This window comes from Belonocnema kinseyi, chromosome 2 (assembly GCF_010883055.1).
Source record: "Belonocnema kinseyi isolate 2016_QV_RU_SX_M_011 chromosome 2, B_treatae_v1, whole genome shotgun sequence".
NCBI classification, from domain to species: domain Eukaryota; kingdom Metazoa; phylum Arthropoda; class Insecta; order Hymenoptera; family Cynipidae; genus Belonocnema; species Belonocnema kinseyi.
Window position 1 is genome coordinate 162512490 of NC_046658.1, and position 15817 is coordinate 162528306.

Here is a 15817-nt window from a genome sequence, read left to right on the forward strand (position 1 = left end):
CTCTTATTAGTGCCTTTCCAGAAACAAAAACACAAACACACAAAAAGATGTGTATCATTTCCTAAGTTTACAAAATCATACGCTGAATCTTTCGGAATCAAAAATTCATCAAAAATTTTAGAAAAACTCCTCACACAATTTGAGAATGACCTCTTACAAAAAATATATGTAAGAGTAGATGCAAAGAGTTTAGGTGAGATAAAATTTCAAACAGAGGTTAGGTCGCCGAAGTTCGCCGATTTAAGGTCGGCATACCGCGAGGCAGCGGCATCCTGCCTTTGTAAGTCTTCTTTCTCTCACCTTTATTTCTTCTCTATTTCTTTGCCCCTTTCCTATCTTTCCCTTCAGTTTCCCTTCATGATTTCTGAGCTGCTTACTGGTGATTCAGCTCAGCTCAGCTCAATTTTGCTGGCACTCGTACTGGCATGCATGTGGATACCGGTAAGCAAAAGTCTTGTTCTCAAATTTTCGAATGCTTTTGTACTATTTCATAAACGATGTAACGTGTTGATGCGCGTCTACTATCTCTAACATAAGAAGGTGGAGATCAGAGTGGATCGCCTTGGAGCCCGAGAGGCGCCCCGCCCCGCCCACCGTCTCGGAGCCCTTTGAGTTTTGTACTCTTCATCTAAAAGCATAGGACTAGAGCCCTCAGTTAAGCCAGTCTTACACAGCTAGAAGCTATAAGCAAGTTCACATCAAACAGTTCCACTATATTATTATCTTTACACACATATATAGGGCACATATCAAATAAACCAAAGTCAGAAAAATCAAAATCTCTAATTTACATCCGGAAAATAATTTTATCACTGACATCATCATGGATGCAATTAGGAACAATTTGATTCAGGAAATGGATACACTTGATAGAAACAATAAGATATTACGGGCACATCATGAATCTACATGGAAAGACTTCTGGATAGTTTGACAAAAATCAGATCAAATCTTAAGGAAAATTGAAATAATTTTTCCAGGCTTTGCTAGTTAAATTTCTTTTGCGCTGATCTAATACGAAATTTGCATTTGTTGTCTTGTTAAAAGCATAGTGTAAGTCTGCCTTAAGCAAGAAGCATCCATAGACATGCAGCACGGTATCATACTGTTCGCGTTTTAGGAACGTGTGTAAACCACACCGTGAACCGACCATGCTCCATTCAACATAATATAAGATCCTGCGGTGGAGCCTATCAGATAGCCTTTGTCGATCTTCTTTGTAAATTGGATCGCACAGGCCTATCGTGTTACCTTTCAAGTTCTTTCCGAATGGTCCAAGTATAACCCCAATTTGCGAGCTTAAGCGCGACTCCAGTCCAAATATTAAATTAAACTATTAACTGCCATGCGACACCTAATTTATTTTAAGATAGAAAATCATCGCGCATGACATCTTCATTCAAAAAAATTATTCATAAATTCTAAAATCAAAGCTAGATACAGCAACGCGAATACAAGAAAAAATTAGAGCCATAAATAATAGTAATCTTTGAAATTTATATCTTTCAGCGCTGAACAGAAAGTGTTAATAATATTTACTGTTTTCTTGAAGTCAACAATTATTTTAAGTGAACTATTACTTTATGAGATGGTGGAAGATTATGGGAGGAATTTTTCGTAGTCGCTTCTTTTTTTGGTAATAAGTATTTGAAGGTAATCAAAAATTATATTTCTCTATTCACGTTCATGGAAAGCAATGCTTTTTATGCGATCGGTTTTCATGGGTCGTTAGTCCGTTATTATGAAACCTAGTAAGAACGCAATGATCCTAAAAACTATCGCGTTCAACGACACTTAATTTGAAAATTGTCACTGTTTACGCTTTCGCTCGATATAAATACGGAACAAAAATTAGGTATGATGAAATATTTTATTAAAAATTTAAACATTTATACATTGTCGTTTAGGTAGATATTGTTAAATTTTATAAACTATAATAAAATAATAGGTAATTATATTTTATTCCAAGGATAAAGGAATATTATTACCCTCATTTTTAATTTTTCTGATCCACTTATATTATATGTGCTGAGTCTATCCCTTTTTATTTGCGATGATCAGTAAACGTTGATTTTTTATCGATTCAATTCCATCACCCCTTCACGTATAAATCCTATAAAACCGCCGTCGACGAAGCTATATTTATCCGTAGCTCAGTATTCTTAAATAGTTAACTTCTTCAAGCACGACGACAATGCCATCGATCGATATATAGGTTTACCCCTTTAAGCGATCCTCAGAACTCTCTACTGTTGCCATTTCCCTTCTCTATAAATCCAATAGCGGAAAAGACAGGTTGCTCTAAATTCCTTATCATTAACAGTCGACAATTCAAAGTTCTTAATTACTTCATTAAAAAGTAATTAACTTTTAGCTTCTGTTTTGTCCTACTAAAGCTACCTTCGACCTATTGCCATTGAGTTCCGATACTATAAAGGTGGGATCAGAATTTGCATGAATTAGATAAAAAATTTTGGATAATCTTGCAATAATATTGTAACGGATAGCGATATTTATCATATCACATTAGAAATATTTTTAGATATTATAAATTATTTAGTACCCTTGTGGTAACAGTGAATCTCGGAAAGGAATGAGATATATTTCCAACTTGATAAGGTGTTAGACATGACAGAATTCTAGTGGGCTCTGTACGTCTTTTGTCCTACCAGTCCTTTATATTATCACAGATTATTCCAGTCTTTGAGATCAAACGAGGAGAAGCCGTCGGTATTGACTCTCGATACGGATTGAGACGTCCCTCTTGTTGATCCTACCTGCCGATCGTCCTTTTTCTTCTACATATAGCTTTGTGTGCAGAAACGGTTGACATACGATGTGTCAGCGTTGACAACTGGCGCATGCGCAGCCTGAATACGCAATGAACTGGATTGGATCGGCTCCTTCTGCAGAAGAACCCAACTTAACACAAATGATACAAAACATGAATCTGGCATCTTGATCTATTCTGGCTCCATAAAAATGAAAACTTGATAGATTCTAATAGATGCTCAAATCATTTACCGACATTGCAACATCCTCGTCTTTGTGTTTAACAAAAGTAATCTGATTCCTTTAATATAATCCTAAGGACGTATCTATCCAATTGATGTCCTAAGGCCTTCTGATGTCCTAGATACGTTCTTAGGACATAATGCGTCTTTGAGACATCAACTGGGCCGACATGGACAACTTTAGAAGCCTATTATTTTGATCTGGACTTTAGCAGAATTTGATTCAAAGTACCTGGAAAATAATTAGCCCCCTTCTGCTGGATCAGGAAACCAAGGTCTTTAAACTCAACCACCTTCACCTAAATACACTTAAGGGCTGCAGAGATAGAGCAAACTTTTTCAGTTTTTTCATTGCCGATGTGAAGTTCTATACGAATGTGTATAAATGAGAACTGCACGTATCGTTTCGAGGCTCTGCGAATGCCGGCGCGCGCGTTCTTCTTGCTCCCTTCAGTTCACTGGAGAACGCGAAAAATGTGGCGAAAGAGAAAGAGAGGGGAATCGTTAATCGGCTCGTAGGCTCTGTCCTTTCTCTTTTTATCGTTTTCTTTGTATCTCGTCTCTTCGGTGTTTCGCTGCCTTTTCTCTGTCGACCCTTTTTGCGCCTTGCCGTTGTCCCTTCCGGGAGAACGAGGTCGACGGGCGTTGCACGGTAAAGAATGCCCATAACGAGGTTCGTAGTTTGATTTTCCCCAATCAACCAGACACTCGAGCGAGGGATCGCCAGTCCTGATAAATTAAATAGATAACTCTCCATCGTCGCGACTTTGATCCAGTGTTTAATATTTGACTATACAATTCAGTAAGATAACCGCGAGGCACGTTCTAGTCGCTAGTTGTTACCGTTTCCAGCTGCTACTCATTTTTTATCGTGAAATTTTGATAATTCTCAAAATATCTGAAAACGAACTAGAAATAAGATATCAAGAGACTGGTACATCATGAAATCTGGTATTAATTATCTATATGGAAAAATGATTGGTTTCCAGGAAACCTGAGCGGAATCGTAAGGCTAATGCGTTTCGTGGAAAGAACGTGTGTATGAAAAAGAAGTAAATACAATCTACAATTTTACCAAGGTCTTATGCCTCGCGAGTCTGACAACGTTGTAAAATGAGTCTCAGCCCGAAGCAATGCTGCAACTATGCGGTACGTAACGTGGGGTTCCCAACGCGGGAAGAAAAGACGACGATGGAGTGAGAGGTTGGTTGCTTGATCTGGCAAGAGGCAAGAGGAAGCCGCGATGAAACAAACGAATACCAAAAGGGCCTAGCCAGCCAAGGAAAGACTTGCCGTAGGAGGCAGCATGAAGCAGAAGGAAGGAAGAAGAAGTCTGAAGAAAGCGAGGTTCAGACTGCCACTTCAAACGGCCCGCGCATGCGCCCTCACCCTCTTCTCAGAGGGTTGTCGGGTGATCAAGAATCGGAGCATTCGGCTCTCGCAGTCCGGATTCCTATAATTGTTCATTTTTTCGAATTCTCGCGTATTTGTCACAGACGCAGGTTCACCAACCTGCCGTGTATCTCGAGACTCCGAATGTGTTCGAACCACTACTGTGGCACCACCATTCTTATATCGCGCCACTAATCACGAAATTCTTTCGTTCTTACTTTCTCGTCCTAGATTTCGTCGCAATAAGGCCCAATTAGTGATAAACTAATCAACCTTTTTAACTGATCGCGTTAAATTGATTAAGTAATTGATTCAACCTGCTAAATGATATGCAGCACAAATAACTCAAACGATGGGTGCAAATTTTCATAAACTTCATACAGTCCGCAGGAATACAAGCGTGTAGGTCGGACCGGAAGAATCAAGCTTAATTATAGTTTTCACGTCAGAGCACCAGCTCTTTCTTCTGCATCGGCGATATGTAGATGGATGCTAGCCTATCCGCCCATCGGAAGACCAGCTAGACAGGCTCATCGATAAGATGATCAGGCTCAAGCAACTTGAAATCCTTGAAAAAATACCTTAATGTTTGTTGCTAGTCTTAATGAGCAGAACTGAGGAGTTGCTTTTACATGACTGGGAGAGTTGAGACCCTGGAATACATACTATTTTTTACGTGTATTTTGTTTTACAGGAAGATTGAATAAAGTAGCAATGACGATGAGTGAATCGTTTCAAGGTGCTATAATAAAGAAGGGTCCGCACAGCCGAACATAAAGGTTTGGCTTTCTCTCCTCTGCGATCGCGGCTGACCTCGAGGAGTCCGGATTTATCGGCGAAATGTTAAATTTATTAGATCGAGATACGTGTGGGCGTTTCATCCAACCCTTAGCCCGATATACCCCTAGCCTTACCGACGGCCCATATACCTATTCCTTCTGCAGATTAGCCTCACTCTCAACAATTCTGAATAAACTAGTCGAACTCGATGAGAAAATTGAGCAACAATGATAATAGTAAAATATTTTTTTCGGTACAATTTTAAATTTTATTCTGAAATGTGCTTCGATCGAGCACTTGTGTACTCCTATGTGCACCTTGGTCGTTCTAGAAGCTAGAAGCGCGCGTGGAAGCACAACTGCAGAGGAGAGAGAAACAAGTTTGAGGTCAAAGGATAGTTAATCGAAACACGGGCATCTGACATGCCGCGTGGGAAATTCAAGTACCTCCTTAAACCATTCCACAAACGCGAGAATCATAAGGAGAGTCTTTAACACAGGGTCTTGGTCTTTAATGCGCCAAGAACATACGTAATGCGCTGTCCTAGCCAGCAGAAGGTCTAGCCTTAAGAATCCGGATGCTTAAAGGACCGCAGATTCAGCTCTAACCTCATACGTTCTATGTACCTACTTATCGTTGAGAGCGACCAGCCCACCTTCCTTTCTATCTTATATGGTGTATAGCGTCCAAGAAGGCACAGTGGTGCAACTTGGCCGTTATTTACAGCTTCTTGGCATGGAGGAGATCTCTCCCGGCCAAGCTCTGCCAGCAAGAAGGAAGTAAGGATGATTTATATCCGCTGCTACCAGTCGTGCTCCCTACCCGCGATAATACCAATCATTATCATCGCTTAATAACAGGCATTACTGCCAACATTGAAATAATGTGTGTACCCCAACCTGACTGGCTGGCTGGATAACCCATTCCTACGTATCTACACTCTTCTTCCTTCCTTCCTACCTTCTCTTTTATTCCACCAGTCTTCTATCTACCAACCAGAGTCGTTAAAAACACCTTTTCTAACATTTAGCATCTAACCCGTGAAAAGATAGTCAATTTGTGTAAAAATATACGTCTTTATGTTCCAAGATAAACTTTTCGCTATTAAATATCAATCTTTACTGGTCGTTATAAATCAATTAACAGAATATGCCATTTATGATATTTTTGGCTTCGATAGATTTACACTATAGGTATGTACAAAGAACTATTTTCGCACTTTTGCTTTACATGATACATTGCAATGCACGTATATTTTTCACTCCTCTCGTTCTACTAGAGGCAAACTCGGTTTAGAAGCACGCAAACTCGTAGTACTAGAACAGTACCTGCTTATTATCGCGCAACCTATATTATTTGAAGCGTATATACCTAGTTACAATGAAGGATATAGGAGTGGTAATCCGGTAGCCAGAAGCATGAGAAAAGGATCTTCAAAGAGGCCAGCCAAGGCACTTATTTCTCAGAAAACTGCATTCCTATTAAAGTTTGTACTTGAATTACTTAACGGATTATTGCCCCCCCCCCACAACTATGTGACGAAATGTAACAAAATATTACAACCCCCTCCCTCTTTATTTTACACACTTTTTTATTTTTTAACATTTTGCTTTCCAGGTACTATGAAATTGTAGGTTATTTCAGGTTTGCTGTGCGCCATGCACGTTCTACTTCTAGTAATTATAGAACAACGTCCAAAGGTTTCTAGCATGAAGCTTACGGATAACTAATAAACGTGGTCAACATGGAAAGCGAATGCAAAGAGTATTGTTCATGTAATGTAGGCGTTGTGATTTCAAACAATTGTGGGGCATACTGTTTCACTACGTAGTAATGTATGGTCATAGTAAGTTCCATTTAAAAGTTCCATGATGAAGTTCAAATCATTAGTTAAGGAATTTAATTTAGCCCAGGAATTAAGAAATTAATAAAGAATAAAAAATGTATTCATTTATATAAAATTTCAGAACCTATTTTCAAATAACTGTGGTCTAAGAACTTCATCTATAACTAAAGAACGCTACCCGGTTGTCAACTCAAGTATCCTCTTCCGTCGCAAGAGAAAAAAAAGGTTGTGAACCCTTAAACAAGACTCGATTTTCTCTACAGAAGGATCGAAAATAGAATGATTGAAACACGGGCTGGAAAATTTTCCTCGCTAGCTTGACCGTCCCCTTCACCGCCTTGCCAGTGATTGCACACACGAGATCCAAAGGGAGTTATATAATTATTTTTACGCACTGTTGTGTACACAAAACACTATAGAATAAATATGTCCTTGTAGTATCCTGTAACTTCCAACAAATTACTGAATGTTGATAATGCGAGTTTACTATTTGAGGAGTCGGAATTTTGTTTTTATCACTAAATAGTGGTGCAAAAAGTACAGGTAAAGTAGCGAAACTAACAATCGTATTTTACTTATCTTATGAGATAATTCGTTTGACCACTCAGTAAATCTATATTCTTAAGTACTTAATTTGTCTTTCTCAAAGGGCTATTTACTTTGCGAATATTCATCATACAACCAAAAACATCAAAATGTAAAAAGTTCAAACAGAAGGCGTGGATTTTATAGAAATAAAAACTTTATGAAGGAATAATATCTACTTGAGGAGCTAAGAAAATAACATTATGCGACAAAGTATCATTAAACACGTCGAACGAGCGATTAGTCGCCTAGTTTTTCTAGCCGACTAACCGGCATTGAACCGACTTATCGGCCTATTATCTCATTGGGTTGTCCAGTTCGTGCATGTGCAGATAGGGACGTCTGTCTGTAGTTGGTTCCGTACCATTATTCGTTTGCAAATAGCGCGCGGGCCTCCTGCCATTATCGGCGAACAATAAAAATAATAGGACTTCGACCGACGTGTCCCTATCGGCTTGTATCTGACGACTGCCACCGACAAACTACAAATGGTCAAGTTTTACGTGCTAGCACGCGATCCAATATTACAAAGTACAGAAATTCTTCTATCCAAAATTATTATCATACATTTATGAGTATTTTATAACACTCTCTTAACTGTATTTTAGCAGTATTGATCTCTTACTTTTCATTTAATGGGAAGTTTGTCACAAACATTGGATAGGAAGTTTCTAGATTGTGCAAACTTTTATATCCTCTACTGTTTCACATTCAGTAAATGTATAAAGTACCAAGACTACAAGTAGTGTCCCACGAGATCGAGACAGAAACTATAATTAAAGGTATTACATATATAAATTTTTAGTGCTGTTTGATCCGATCCGTTTAAGATCATGAAGGTGTTCCATAATTGTCGACTGCTCTATTTAAACCTTAGCATATAAAAACACAGACAGCATCTGAGGCACTAAATTAAATATCGGATTTGAATTAACCAACCTCGATAAATAGACAGGAAGTGTAACAAGACAAGAAAGAGAAGTGGGTTGCGTGTGAAAGAGACACGGAAATTATCTTGAAATCGACATTTACCCTGTGAGCAATAAGGGTTTTGCACGACCAATGAATTAGCACATAGATCGGGTATTACAAATAGCTGATAGTTGGAAAGTCAACCGAGATTTTCATCTCGCTGTATCGTCACATCTTATGATATAACTTAATCACAGAACTTGATCTGAATTTGCCGCTTGTTTCTAAGATCCGATCGAAAATCGCCCCTCTGAGCTATGTCGCACTTCTTGCGATACAGTCATAGATCGAAACACATTATGTTGGTTCTCACGTGAATATTTTAAAAAGAGGACACAGTGCATGAGGACATGCCACATGCACTGAGTCTTGCGCAGGAGCACCCTCATAAATGCATTCATGCAAAGAGTAATACTTATCCATCTGTCCATCTACACCAGTACGATGCGACCCTTGCCTCATTTGCTGGAAAGGGGAAATGTTACCAATACCGCTCCTTCCACGAATCCATCGCGTGTTCCGCGGGTGAAGAAGAGCAGTCCTTCGGGAACTTGAATGTAATTATGATGGAGAATGTAAAGGGAAGAAAAATCCAACAAGAGGGTACAATATTTTGAATAAAAAATTTAAAAATATTTACCTAGCCTCTGCAGGCGATCTAACTTATCATATGAATGTTATTCTCAAGTTGAAACTATAAAAGGACAGCCAATTTTCGAATAAACCTTTTTAACCTTTTTATTTAAATTCTTGACTAACTTCTTAATTCCTTTTGGATACAACGGCCTCTTTTTAAATTCACTGAAGACTATTGAAGAGAGATTCAAGATGTGTGGATCGACAAAAGATAAAGAAAAAGAAAAAGGAAGCACCACGCCCAAAATACATCGCGTGCATATAAGTATGAAATATACCCTCTTGCTATGTATTCTCTGCCAGCAAGACCGCTACCTCGTCCAGGAGAATTGGAGCCTCGAGGAAAAAGAGGTGCGTGGTCTCGCTCCCCCTCCCATTCGTAGCCTTTCTTTCTCATTTCCTTCTTTTTCTTTCTTCTCACAGCAACCACAAAGCAACGTTACGACGAAAAGGAAGTGAAAGACACGAAGGATTAAAGGTAAGGGAGAACATCGCAGCAGTAGGAAGAAGAGAAGATGGAAGAGCCTCGCACCATGCGCCATGTTGGTGGCGATGACAAGAAACTGGAGACGGTAGCAGGGTCGAGTACTCGAGTGTACCGAGGCGCATGGTCGAGCGCCTTGATTGGGCGATTATGGATTATGCACGGTAAACCTCCTCGTCGGGAACCACACTGAGAAAAATGGATGTTTACATTTAACATCTAGATACTAAGGGTTCAGATATTCAATGTTTAACTATCGGACAACCATCTAGACGTTAAAGGTTAGTTTCTGTGGACATTAGAAGATCAACAATTTTTCACAAGTTTAGATAAGAAGTAAAATATTGACTACAAGCTTCATCAAGTGGAAGACAGATGTCTACAGAATTGTCCACAAACTTGAGTGTAGGCTTCATCAAGAAGCCGATGTAGGTTTTCCACAGAACAAAATATTTTCTCTATGTCAGTTTATTTCATGCAGTTTTAAAGAAAAAATATTAATTTCTCTAATACCACTAGGTATATCCAACGGTGAAATTGACGCAGGAGGTATTTCAGTCAGTTAACTTCCAATTGCCATCCATCACATGACGCTTGTTCTTTACCGCAAGGAGTAGTAGCGTAAGGTGTTTCTTGCGGTAGATTGTATAAAACCAAGCCTGCGCTGGCTTGATGGATAACGGCGAAATTTTGATCAGCCGATGAATCTCAACTTCTGTGGTAGGATAGTCTCGTAATTTGCGGTCGACTTGAAGAATATTTTAAAAGCCGCACGATTTTCCAATGGAGAACATCAGAATCTTTTGACCACCCAAAGATACTATTTGAAAAAACTTTAATACGAATTCTCCTGCAATTATATAATCTAGTTTGAACTTCGTACTTCCCCTCTATAGGGTTCCGGAACTAATGAAATTATCCGGTCTGGAACCCCATGTGTTACCAATAATCGTCAAAACAATCAATTATTCAACCATTATGTTGTGTAGTTGTCGCAGAGTCCATTTATAATCCCAACTCTACTATATGTCATAAATAAAAGAATTGCAGCTATTTAAACGCCAAATAGTACCTATTACGTCGATTGTAGCTCATTTGAATTGAGCTGATTAACATAAATTATCTTTCAACTTCAGCAAATAAAATAATCTTTCCTGCTTACTAGTGACTACATTTCCCAAGCACGTTGGCCGATTGGCAATTTATACTTAAGCTCAAAAAGCCAAGGATCCCTCCAATTAATGATCGAGGCGAAAATTGCTGAGTAACTTGGTTTCATAATTTGCGAATCGGAAACCCTGCGAAGTGAGGGTGACGATTCCGAAAGTTGAGGTTTATCTTTATAGTAGTGGTTTCTCTAGTTACGAAGAGATGGAAAGTCCAGTGGAAGAAGCCCTTGAAGGAAAATTTATGACTGCCTCGTTAACTCGCGCTCTGCACTCTCGGTGCACTGGACACTCCGGCAACCCTATCCCCGAAGTCCAGGGCGTGGTAGATTTGTGATTTAGTAAAGTCATTTGTGCCGATAATACTGACAGATGCTGTCCATCGGGGATCCAGTTACTTTGAACCAGTATATACGCTACGTACGTAATCGGATCACTTTTAGACTCGTGTTTCGATCAACTTTATGACGCCAATGATACATCCTTCAAGTCCCTTATAACGTGTTATTATTTTTATCAAAGAAATTACAAAAGAGTAGATGCGCAGGGCTTGGATGTCAGTAAGGAAGGAATCTTGGTCCAGAATATTTCCTAGCCGTCTGCTTACTATGATTAATACCTAGGATCAAAGAGTTGGAACCGAGCAAAAGACGCCATCTGATTCGTTCTGAATCCTGATCTTTCCGCAAATACTGAATAATCGAAAATTGAAACTCACCTGTGTTTGCGTAAGCCCCAAACTGGCCGCGAGTTCTGCTCGTTCAGGTAATGCCAAATACTGCGTTCTTTGGAACCGCCTATTTAGCTGCTGAAGCTGAAGACTGCTGTAGATGGTCCTAGGCTTCCTCATCTTTTTTCCCTTGCCATTCCTGAGGGATCCTCCACCTCCGCCGCCTAGTTCGTCCACGAGGCTACCGCCTTTGTCACCCAATGGCGAGAGGTCTGTGAACATACACCACCCTAACATCAACTTTCAGAATCCTCTTCATCAAGAATGAATGAACTAAGGAGAAAATAACTAAAACCTAATTCAAAAAACGAAACAGAATCAAATAAAACTAATTGACAGTGAAACCCTTCATAGCCCTCCCTTCTATAGCCTTTCCGAGAATCGACGCCGCGCCGCAGGTAGGTGTAACAGGTGGTGCGCGGGGTCTGCGGTTGCCACTAAGGCGAGCACTCAGGTGTGAAAAAACAAAAGCGAAGCGGGCTATAATGAGTTAGTTCCCACCCACCTTCAGTTTAAAAATCAGCGCTATAGAAGAGTTTCACTGTATTTATTTTTTTTCATAATTTTATATAATATTACTAGTTTCTTAATATTGTCAGCTACTAGTCTATTATTTTGGGAACTAATTCTACAGAAATTTATTAAGAATTTAATTTTGCGCGCCAAAGACACCCGTTTAGTAAACAACAAACCTAGCCAATAACCATTTTGAAAAGTAGGAAACTTTATTGCTCAGTGAAAAGTCAGGGACTTGAACATAATCTTGGAAAAGTCAGGGAATTTCGATAATTTTCAATAACTGTCAAGCGGAATGAATTTGTAATTTTTTAATTTTAATTTGAAATTGCTTTATTCCGTTTATAAAAGATGCTTCGTTGGAAATTTTTCAAGTTTAAGATTATGGTATTTAAGTACTAATGGTCAGGAAAACCTACTCAACCTTTTTTTTTTAATTCAACTATTTCGTAGAAAATTAACTTATGGTTTAGAATTCATATTTTGGTGTTAGATAAGTTAACTAAAATATTTTTTGTATTATAATTCAACTGTTTTTTTTTTAATTTGTCATTTTAATTTGAAAATGTGTCTATTTTAGTAGAAAATTCATCTTTCTTGGATCTTTAATTGGAAATTTATCTGTTTCAGTCGAAACTTCATCTTTCTTGGAAATTTACTTCTTGTTTATCTCTTATTTGAATATTAAAAAGTCAAACTAGAATCTCTTTGTAGAAAGTTCAAACATATTTTTTTGCAAATTTTGTCTTTGATTTAAAAATGTATCTATTTCGTTAAAAGTTAATTTTCTTTGATTCAGGATTCCACTGTTTTGATTGAATTACTTTGTTGCGAGATAATTTTTTGTCGAAGTTTCATATTTTCTGGTTGAAAATTCAAGTTTTGTACAGAAAATTCGTCTTAGCTTGAGGATTCAACAATTTAGGTAAACTATTTTTTTCTTTTATTATTGAAAATCATTGTTTATTGAAAATTAATGTTTTTGTGGTAAAATTAATTTTTTAATTAAATTTCCTCCTTTTTGGTCATATTTTTAGGTTAAAAATGTAATACTTCTTCTAAAATTTATTTATTTTATCGAACATTAAAGTATTTTGCTAAAAAGTCATCTTTTATGGTAGAAAAGTAATTTTTTGTTTAAAACCAATAAATAAATTCAAAAAATTGTATTTATCATCCGAAATATTGTTTGATTTTGTTTATAGAAAATCCGATCTCAAACATATTACAAGATAAAAATGCTGGTATTTGAATGCTAATAGTCAGATCAACGAAAAAAAATATTCAAACAAAAAAATCTGATAATTTGGAAAATGAATTTTTAATCCTGAAAAGCTTATCAAAAATATAAAAAGTTTGCATTTGTCTCATGCCCGATATCTTATTATTTTTATAAACTATAAATTACGTACAGTAAAATCGGGGGGGGGGGGGGGCAGAAATATTTTGTTACGTAATTCAAGTAGGGGTAATTTTGAATGCTCTACACTAAACAAAATAGTTATTTGGGCCAAATATTCAATTTGTAAGATATGTCACTGCTATTTTGTTAGTTGGGACAACCATTTACTTAGTTGCTAGTACTAACTGAATAGCCACTGCAACTAATGAATTTGTTGCAGGAACTAATAAAATAGATGTGTCGACTAATCAAATAGCTGTGTCAGCTAATAAAATAGCTGTACTATATCTTACCAACTAAATAGTTGGCTCAACTAAACGTTTTTTTCTGGGCACTCGTGTATGTTGGTGCTGCCGATTCTAATCCAGTTTCAGGCAGATTTTTTCTATCTTTGACAAAAATATTAGACCAGTAATCGACACTGTTTAATACTTAACATAAAAAAATTAATAGGTTTGGTCAACAAAATAAAATCATTGCTTAAATCTGCTCTCTAACTATAATTATTGATAATATTTTTCAGATCAAAGTGATATATTTAAATAACTTTCAACCGCAGTATTATCAAATAGATCTTGTCTATTCTGTTTAATAATGCCAGTGGAACAGCCTAAGTACGTAATTCATGTAACCCCTATACATTTGCGTACATTCGATAAGAATGTCGCGTATGCTAATTAATTATAGGTATCATGCGGTTAGGTATGGCTCATGTTATAATTAAATCTATTATACGCTTTCTATGACGAGATGAGAATATGAAATCTTTATCAAGTGCTTCAAAGCCCATTAAAAAATGATTAGGATCATTTTGATAAGTGATGATGCGGATATTCGTTGTTCAAACGCAACTTGAAGATTGAATCATTTGGGACCGCCTATGCGAATGCCTAATTCACTATGAGAATAAAATCTACGATCTTGTATATATTAAATATCAATTAGATAGATATGATAATCTACGATTTTATTTGTTTATTTCTTTAGTAATATTTATATCAAAGTTATTCATTTTGTACTTCAAATTAAATTTAACTAAATTGAATTTTTAGAATCGGAATGAAATTTATTAATTAATTATTCTGAGCGACTTAGTTCCAGGATCCTAATATATAAATGCTTCTATTTTGAGTCAAATAATATTTGCTTCAAATATTTTAATTTTTTTTTAATAATCTCGAAAAAACTTAAAATTTGAATTAAAAAAATATATTTTATTGGAAAATTTCAAGAATGAATAATAATTATAACTAAATTTTCAACAATTTGACGATTTCAAATTAAAAAGATATGAATTTCTCAATTTGAAATTAAAATATAGGTAAAAAAAAGTTGTAATATCACAAGCTTTGAAACATTCAATTTAATTTTCCGTTTAAAATTTGCCAATGTTAATGGCTTGAAGTTAAAAATAATCAAATAAAAACTTTTTAAATTTCAAATTATAAACCTTATTTAGATATATTACAATTTAAAATTGTAATCTAAAATGATTCAATTTTGAATGTCAGAAAATCAAGCAAGTGCTTGGTTGAAATTTGCAATAATTTGTTTAAAAAATCTTTTTCTTAGTTCTAAATTTTTCTCTTTGGTTTAAAATTTATTTAAACAAATTTTTTTATTTATTAAATATATATAATTTGTGTTGAAAATTCATTTCCTTTTTTTATTAAAAATTAGCTTACTAACATCAATGTAACTGTTCTATTTTTTCATGAAAATTCATATTTTTTTAGTTAAAAATTAAAACATTTGGTTGAAAATTCATCTTTCTAGTTAAAAATTCAATTATTTGGATGAAAATTCGTGCAAATTGTGAATAATTTATCTTTGGTTTTCGGATTTATCATTTGAATTGGTAATTCATCTTTTTAGTTAAAAATGTAATCTTTTTTACTAAATTTTTAGTTTAGAATCAATTCTTATCATTGAAATGATAACTATTTTATTTTTATTATTTTGAATCATTATATATAATAAATTTTTTTTGATATTTTCTGTTTGAAAATTAATTTATTTTGCATGATGATTCAAGAATTTCGATGAAAATTTTTCTTTTTTGTTGGAAATTGATTTTTTTAACCATCGATGTGACTATTCCATTTTTTGAATAGAATTTATATTTTTTAGTTAAAAATTCAAACATTTTCTTCCACATTAATTCTTCTAGTTAAAAATGCAAGTATATTTGGTTGAAAATTCATCTCTTTAGTTAAAAGTATAATCTCTTCTATTCAATTTTTTGTTTAGAATTAATTTTTATTACTGAAAATTAAACTATTTTTTTTAATCAT

The 15817-nt window shown here is 35.9% G+C and overlaps 1 protein-coding gene across 2 annotated transcripts in view; it reads right to left on the minus strand.

The window, feature by feature from the left end:
• Positions 1 to 15817, minus strand: part of LOC117167960 (homeotic protein distal-less) — a 118708-nt gene that overhangs the window by 78982 nt on the left and 23909 nt on the right. For both annotated transcript variants that reach the window (XM_033353230.1, XM_033353229.1), the window contains exon 2: positions 11594 to 11817. In XM_033353230.1, coding sequence (XP_033209121.1) covers positions 11594 to 11817 — 224 coding nt within the window. The remainder of the gene's footprint in view (positions 1 to 11593; positions 11818 to 15817) is intronic.